This window comes from Palaemon carinicauda, chromosome 20, assembly GCF_036898095.1.
Source record: "Palaemon carinicauda isolate YSFRI2023 chromosome 20, ASM3689809v2, whole genome shotgun sequence".
NCBI classification, from domain to species: Eukaryota; Metazoa; Arthropoda; class Malacostraca; order Decapoda; family Palaemonidae; genus Palaemon; species Palaemon carinicauda.
Genome location: NC_090744.1, coordinates 40,013,393 through 40,022,104, shown reverse-complemented (window position 1 = coordinate 40,022,104; position 8,712 = coordinate 40,013,393). Strand labels below are relative to the sequence as shown.

Genomic DNA, 8,712 nt, shown 5'->3' with positions numbered 1-8,712 from the left:
CAGCTAATACGGACTAGAACGAACGATGGGATGAAAGGGATCACCTGCTAACAGATGACGGGAAAAGGGGTAGGAAGGAAGGAAAGTACAACAGGGTTTTCGTTGTTAAGAAGAGAAACTTCTCTCTTGAGTTTTTAAAAGGATTTTCAGACAATTGCTTGAATTCCTTTTTGTTGACTTGGAAATCGAATGACGAATTTCTTAACCTGAGATATTTGTCATTTGCCATGCGAAATTAACGGCTAATATATATTTTGCTCTCGTTATTTTTAATGTGATTTGTGATATAAATCATTATAATATTGTTTTTCTTCACCGGGTTACTTCATTTTTTTAACGACTGTAGCGAATGTGTGATCTTACGTATGTGGGGCTTTGTATGTGGCTTTAGTTACTAGTTGTTATTGATAATAATAATAAGCAGCAGTAGTAAGTTATGGTGGTTGGTAGGAAATGAAATGTGTAGTGACAGGAAATGAAATGTGTAGTGGCTAGTCAGAATTTTCATTTCTTCCTGAAAATCTTTTCTGTAAATTTTTTAATGAACCGACTTGTAACTAAACGAACTTGTATCACAATACTACCACTCATCCAATTTTATCATATTGTTTTTATTGGAAGTTTTTCTAAATTTCATTAATAAATGCCTGTTTTCTGTTGAAGTTTCATTAATACTCTCTATATCAGAATATATCTTACTTAGTTTATAGATCTTCCAGCAAAAAGTAATTTTTATCTCTTTTAATTTCAGGAGTCTCCAATGGACCTGAGCTTTCAAGTGGTTGCAACCAGAAAAGTAAAGAAGAGAAAGCAGCCACCAACTGCTCCAGAACCTGAGGAAAGCAACAACAATGAACCCTCTGAGGAGCAAAAGAAGGACCAGTCCGTGTGCATTGAGCCTCCAGATAAAATCACCAGATTGGACACTGTCGGTGAGGAGGAAACCACTGCTACTACAACCGTGCCTGGGGATGATCATCCATCCCTAGACACTCGACCACCAACACCACCTGAAACGCCAGAAGGAGGACCAGGCAGTGATGGGGAACAATTTCAAGTTGAGGAGCAGCCCCCAATTACACAGGAATTAGAAACTCCTGTTAGCGAAATTGAAGAGTTAGAGACCCCAGTTTCTGAAGAACCCCAACCTACTACTACAGAGGCAGAAGAAAACGAAATGGAAGTTGAAGGTAACATAGAAAATTCAGTGGTAGAAGAAGAAGGGGAACCTGTTTCTGAGGAAGTCGAACAAGTGGTACCTGAGGCAGTGGAGGAAGAGCAAACTCAGGGGTTGGAAGAAAATGCAGAAATACCTGCAGAAATACCTGAAGAAACACAGAACAATCCAGGAGAGGAAGAGATGGCTGTGGATAAAGAAGGTGAAACAAGAGAAAATGAATTGGGAGATGAGGATGGTGCTGAGGATTTTGATTTATCAAAAGAGTCCAATGAACTTGTAATGGATCATGATTCCGAGACACCATTAGAAGTTGATACTAGCCATGAAACTGAAGGAGAAGGTGAGGGTGATGGGGAGATGGACAATAGTGATAGCCAAGAAGAACAGCCTAGTAATGTGGTTGGCACAGAGTGTGAAACTGATGTTGTTAAAGAATGTCCTGATGATGAACAAGAAGATAGTGCCATAGATGTAACTGAAACCAGTGCAAGTGAACCAATTGATAGCGACGATAAAGACACGGACTTGAATGTGAGCACTGAATCCAATGAATTAGATAATGAAGTGTCAAATGAGCCAACATCCGTCACAAAACATGTTCAAACAGATGAAGGCCCACTTAACCTTACTCAGAGGTGTAAAGATGGCAAGAAGTCTTTTGGGAAAGATTGTTATGTTTTTACTGATAATGAAGATGATGAAGAGGGTGAACAAGAAGAAGAGCGTGATGAAGTAGGTGCACTGGACCTTTCCCGTCATGCTCGTACGGTTAGAGAAGCCAGAGCACAGAGGGAGAGTCTCGACTCACCACCACTTTCTAATGGAAGCTCCCCAGGTGATGGTTCAGGTAAAAACAAAGTTGCCCGAGGTCAAGGGACACAGACTATTCTTTCTATTACTCAAAGTAACAAATCAAAGAAACTTAAACAAAAGAATGCTACCTCTAAAACAACATCCCCTACATCACAGACTACTGCTACAACACCTATAAACAGACCAGCTATGCCACTTGATTGGGCACGATCTTCTCTTGTGTCAACTCCTGTAAGTCCTCAGGCAGTAGCTTTCAGTGATCTGATGACTCTTTCTCATGCTGCTGTACAGCTGCAGCTAGCCATGGCACATGCACAAGCTCAGGCCCAAGCCCAAGCCCAAGCCCAAGCTCAGGCACAAGCTCAGGCTCAAGCTCAAGCTCAGGCTCAGGTACTGGCGCAAGCCCAAGTGCTTAAGAGTTTGAAAGTGAGTGAAACCCTTAGTATTGTCAACGGATCTGGAGACACATTGACCATCAGTCCCATTCCTACATACTCGGAATCAAAATCTTCTAAGACGACCAATTCCAAAACAGTCAGCAAGGGTCATCATAGCAACAAGACAATGAATGGAAATTCCATAAATCATAACAAGACATCAGGCAACAAGTCCCACAGCAGTCACAAATTACCAAGTGGTCTTGTCAATTCTAAAAGTAGTAGTGGTAGCCTACCAGCTATCAAAACCACCATACCTAAGTCGGCTTTAACATCACTAAAAATTCCATCGGTGCCTGTTAGTTCTAAAGCAAACAGCACGACAATGTCAGGTGGCAAATCGGATAAAGATCACAAAGATCATCCAGAAAGAACAGGAGACCCAGTCTTTAAAATAACAAACCAAAAACTAGCCGAATTTGTTCGTCGGCAGCACCTTCAACAGAAATTAAAGCAAAACAATATGAAATCAAGTACTGGTACTAATATAACTTCTTCCACAACTGATAGTTTGAGCTGTAACAATGCAACTAAAACCACGACTTCAACAGCAACAAAGAGCTCCCTAATTAGTAGTTTCAAGTTGGGCTCTTCTCCCTTCAACAGTAATGTCACATCAATCTCAAAAACTACTGGAGGATCAAGCCAAAATCATCGGACAGGTAACCATAGTGTTAGAGCAACCAACACTAGTGTCAGACAGATCCCTAATCCATCCCTCCTTCGACAGCAGTCTGAGTCCAGGATAACAAGCGGCCTGTCTGGTCTAGGCTCGAGGAAGTCGTCAGAGTCCATCAGCAAAATTGAGAGCCTAACGAGATCCCTTCACGAGAAAGCGACAGCATCCTCCCTGGCAGCCATAAATTCTGCTGCAAGATAAATTGCATGGTGATGCAGTTTCCCCATGTGTATTTATGATTCCCGAGTGGCAAATAGTTGTGTGTACAGTGAGAATTTGCCTAGCTGGTTTTCTGAAAGTTTTACACCCGTTGAAACGTTTGTGTGAAAACTTTTATGTTGCAGAAGTCAGCAATTATTATATTTTATCAGCTGAACTTTTGCCATGTAGCTTTAACTAAAAGATGTGATTTATCTAAGGAAAAATAATAAACAACCACGAAGTTCCCGTAAACGGTTTGGTTATTATATGCAGTACATTACTGACATTTCGGCTGTTTTGGTGATAAAAATAATAAGTGTGGACAGGCTCTTGTTACAGTTACAGCGCTGTAACTGATGCCAAACATTAGGGGTAAAACCCTTAAAAAACTATTAGACTGTCTCTGAAAAGTGACACAGAGCGTATATATATTATATATATATATTTAGGAAAAAAGTGTATTAAAAAATATATCTAAGTCAGAGTAGTTAATGAAGTTGTGCGACTCTCAGGAGGGGATTGAAGTGTAAAAAAAAAAAATGAGAAGATATATTTGATAGCGGAAAACTTTAATCCAAATTGGATTTAAAATTCCATAATATAACCCCTGTATGAGACAAAAAGTGCAGCGTTAATAGGCACTTCATTATGTATTCCAGTGTTTTTTTTTCTTCTTTTTTATAGTTAATATATTAGATCTGATATCTTGTGGGGAGTATGAACCACACGGCAGAAAGTGATATAGTAATTAGATTTAGCAGATAAGGCCTATTTTTTGCTTTTGATCTGGCTTTAAATTTTGATGTAGGGGCTCCCAGGGTACGTGTGTGCTTATTGTTTTGTTACACTTCTTTATTTGATAAATTGTGCCCTGCTTTACGAAGAAGAAACTCTACTTTCTCACTGATGTTAAAAACAATTGGGTATTCCGTTGTTGATGTTGATTTTTGTTAAAGTGATGTTTTGGCATTGACACAAATCTTGTTAATTATATTAATTATACACATACGCGCGTTCATACATTAAGTCTTTATTATACACTGTACATTAGAGGTCCATCATGAAGTATGGAATGAAGAAGCAAGTTTTATTATATAAGGAGATCTTGTAACCATACGATGGCCTCGTTGTTTTGTTTTCCATATACACGTATGTACGCCTGCGTATATTATATCCCTTACGTAATTAGCACACGTACGCCCCTACAATCAAGAATGACCAAAGAGCTTAGCAGCTTATCTCTGTTACTTCTTCCTTTTTTCTTTCTTTGCTCTTTTAAGGAATACTGTAAATACATAACATTTATGGACATTATATTGAGTAGATTAGAAAAACCTCTCCTTGCTCTTCCCTTACCGCCTTGTTCCGTCACATACTTCAGTCCCCCCAATTACCTACTCCACCCCCTCCACCTTCGCCCCCAGAAAATACGCTTCTTGCTCCTCCCCCCCCCAACCCCCTGTATAGATGTGGCGTGAATCTAGAATAATGTACAAATAGCACTATGTTATCTAGGAGCGATATAACGTTAACCTCTCTTTCCCCTCGCTCACTTTTCCTAAAACTTTTAGCTACATTTTAAGCATTTTGTTGTTGAGTACTCTCCCTGCCTCCAGGTTTAGTTGGACATTCTAAATCTCTCTCTCTCTCTCTCTCTCTCTCTCTCTCTCTCTCTCTCTCTCTCTCTCTCTCTGTAGCCCGAAACCTTATGGCCCCTGACGAAAATTAACGAAATATTAATCAATCCTTTTACTTATGATAAATTTAGTTAGTGATTGAAATCGGAAAGCGTTGTGCCAATAGATGACTAATAGAAATCATCGTTTATATTCTGCTCTCAAGTTCCGTTTACCTGGCTGGCGGCTACCGATTCATAGAACACGTTTTGCGAGTCAGTCCTACGTTGGGGCAGACAAGCTTTGTTTTTCTCACTCGGTAACCGGCTGCAGGGAAAATAAACTCTTCTTATAGAATGAAATCTTGAATCTTTATGATAAAAATAATGAACTTATTTTACCATGTACTAAGTGGTCGGCATTGGAAGTTAGTTTCATGACTAGCTTACTTGTAGGAGATACTTTTGAAATAGTAAAAGAAAACTACTTTCTGTATGCATAGAGAGCTACTGCTGTAAGTGATGTGGGTACGACGAATAAGAATTACATAAGCGATTGCATTCTATCTGCAATCTTGTTTTAGAGAACGCTTAGACAAACAAGGATGAGTTTAAAATTTTTATCCCCATTTCTTGAATAACTGATCTTAAACCGCACTTTCAACTAAAAGGCAAGGTTGCTTCGTATTTACAATGTTTCAGATTTAACTCTATTCTATTAAAATATTCTCAAAGCTTTTCGTACTCTGATAACGTCAATGACCTTAAAAGTCAGAAAACCTAAAATCAATCAATCGTACTGTTAATAGCTTCATATTATTTTCATTTCCTTATTTTCAAAGGTGTTCCTTGACCGCTGTTACAGCCTGTGTCTTTCTTTATAAATTCATAAAGTTCGCCTTACGTCCTTTTTAGCTTTGTCCCCTTTTTTTCGTTTTGCTCTGTTAAGGTTAGAGCTTCATACATAAATGCTATTGATGTATTGTATTAAGTTATATAACTCGGATTGCGTATTCCCATGCACATCGCTGTGCTTAGCAAATCCTTCCTCTTTATTAGCAGTTACATTACATTGTTACCTCCATTGACATGCAACTAGTTTATAACCCACTTATTTACACACACAAAAGCTTTGCTTTTAGCTTTGAGTTTATCGATATTGTCGCTCTATTCTTCTAACCTTGTATATAATTTTTGTATGGAAGTTCCTGCAGATTTCGTTTTATGCTTTACAGAGCCGACAAAGTGATAGATCGGTCCACACAAACCCTCCCCGTTATAGTTGTATCCAGATTTTGCTTTCTTGTACTTATCTATTTAGGTGTACCATCAGTAATAATCGTTTTTAAGCATATTTGCTATAAGCGTGAATGGCTGAGCGTAATTGCGCGAAGAAGAGAATGAACAAGTTTATGTAAGGTTATGTTAAAAACTGTGGGTTGAAAGAGATATTGATAGCACACTCTCCTCCATAGATATAGGAATTAAGAGTCATCTGGAATTAAGTTATATAAATGTAGTCGCCTGTTAACAAGATGAATTAGATGTCGAATGCAAAATTTCAAAATGGTAGTCTACAAAGTAATGTTCTTTCGGTTAACGATGTGATTACCTAGACAGTAGTTACAGATAGCCAATCTGATGAATCAATTGCAACTTTTACCGAGACTAGATATGTTACTGTGGAGGAACGTGTACGAGTGTGTCGTGTAAAGTCAGTACGTGCGTGTATGTATTTAGTTTTTGTCGTGTACAGTAGTTTGTTACGTTTTGATGATTTTTCTCAAATTTTATGCTTTTATTTTGTAAGCTCTACGATGCCAAAATGCTTAAAAAATATCTTTCGCATTGTAGCGAAACTAAGTAATGTGTGAACATGTTGCCCTCCCCATGAAATGCTATGTAATATTCAGAATCTTTAAAGAAAATGTTCGTTCCAACTGTTTTTGCAAGAAAATAATGTGGAACAACAAACCTCTGGGAGCTGTTTACAATATTTTGAAAAAGCAAAAGAGTACAAATGTAGCCTCTGTTCCACCATTCTTTTTATGAGTGCAAAACACAGAGGTATAAAACAACTGTAATATTAATTACACGAATCTGTCTTAATCCGTCATATGATCGCTACTGAATTCTGTTTCCATTTTACACGAAGTAGCGGCTTTAACGAAGGGCATTGTTTCGTCTCAAAGATATTTTTCTTAGACTTCTAAGAAGTTATTAGTCAAGACCGTTGGTCATTCAACAATGAAGAAAGTTTAATCAGCTAAATTCATTGCAATATTCTTTTATCATTTTTGAATTTTAGATTCTGCCATAATAGTGTATTGTTCTTTGCCTTTCAGACAAGGTATGTAAGGAATGTGTGTGACATCAAAGACACAGTAGCAGATTTTCATTTGGAGGAAAGTGGCTGTATGTCAATTTATGTATAGTTTTAGCAGTTGTTAATATATATTATACACATGGATAGATAGATAAATAACATCCATCTTCAGAACAAAAGAAGGTTTTAAGTAACTTTCTTCATAAAATTATACGGTTAACAACTCTTATATGTATAACAATTATCCAGACTGTCAATTGCCACTGCCCCAAAAATGACAGATTTTTATTGTTTGTTATTAGAAATTATCTGCATTTGACTGATATGTATATATAAATACCTACTATTTCTAGTTTATCTTTGTTAAATAATCAATGAACCAGTATGGGGAGACGAAATTCAATATTTTTCAAATGTGAAAATAAAAAATATCCCTGATAATCCACTAATTCTTTATTTCGAAGTATTAAAAGAAATCAATAAGTCTTATTTGCAACATATGGGAATCATGCATGTATTTAACAAAGATAAACTTTGAAAACCTAAAGCCTTGCTTAGAAAAACCTTTCCTTTGAATGAGTTGTGGGTATGTCCTAAGAATATAACCGTGGCTTTAAAGGTGCAAGTTTGAGTGGGTCATTTTGTTTTTTTAAATGTAAGTCTCGTGAATGTTGTTGGAATCACACGCCCCCTTTATCTTGGAAGATTTTCTTATAGATGACGTCAATGATAGTTTCATTCTGTTAAAAAATTCCGCTGAAAGTTACTTTTCTTCAGTTGGTGGTTAATTATTTTTCAATATGGCAATCTAAAGTCATTTTCATAGTGCTATGTGTGCGTTAAGGATTTTCAATATGGAGTTAACTGCGAGTAACTGACAATAAAACATACGTGCAAAAACTTCATTAAGTTTCTGAGTCATGGAAACTTCTACTGAAAATATTTAAAAGCAGTTGATATTTTATTGGTTACCGAACTGTCAAAAGAATAAAAACTTCTCTAACGGCATCTCTGTTTTGTGGTGAAACATAATCATAGATAATTATAACAAAGTACCTGACAATATGCCACTTAATATAGGTGCAGCAAAATGACAACATGACCAAGCCGCGAACACTAAAAGAAAAAGATCATAAACGATCCTTAACATAACCCATATTCCAGGACACTGGAACACACCCCCTTCCTCTTAAAGGAGAAAAAAAAAAAAATAGTGATGCGGTACAATCGACCTTAATTTAAGCACAGATAGCACAAGAATGAAAATGGCGCTGCTTTTTTTTTTTTTTTATACATTTCCATATCTGGTATCTAGGGAACAGTTTTCAGTTCCATTCCGGGTTTACTTTCTGCGTTGAATTGAATTTCTCTCTCTCTCTCTCTCTCTCTCTCTCTCTGTTCCGAGCGAATTCACAGAATTTAGACTTCTTCTTCCGTAACTATCGTATAGAAAGTACATCC

The 8,712-nt window shown here is 37.2% G+C and overlaps 1 protein-coding gene across 1 annotated transcript; it reads left to right on the top strand.

Moving 5' to 3' along the window:
* The first annotated feature begins 756 nt into the window (after positions 1-756).
* Positions 757-4,960, top strand: LOC137660293 (serine-rich adhesin for platelets-like). The gene has a single exon (XM_068395081.1). It carries the CDS (start codon positions 761-763, stop codon positions 3,308-3,310), a length of 2,550 nt encoding a protein of 849 aa, XP_068251182.1. The 5' UTR covers positions 757-760; the 3' UTR covers positions 3,311-4,960.
* Positions 4,961-8,712: the final 3,752 nt, after the last annotated feature.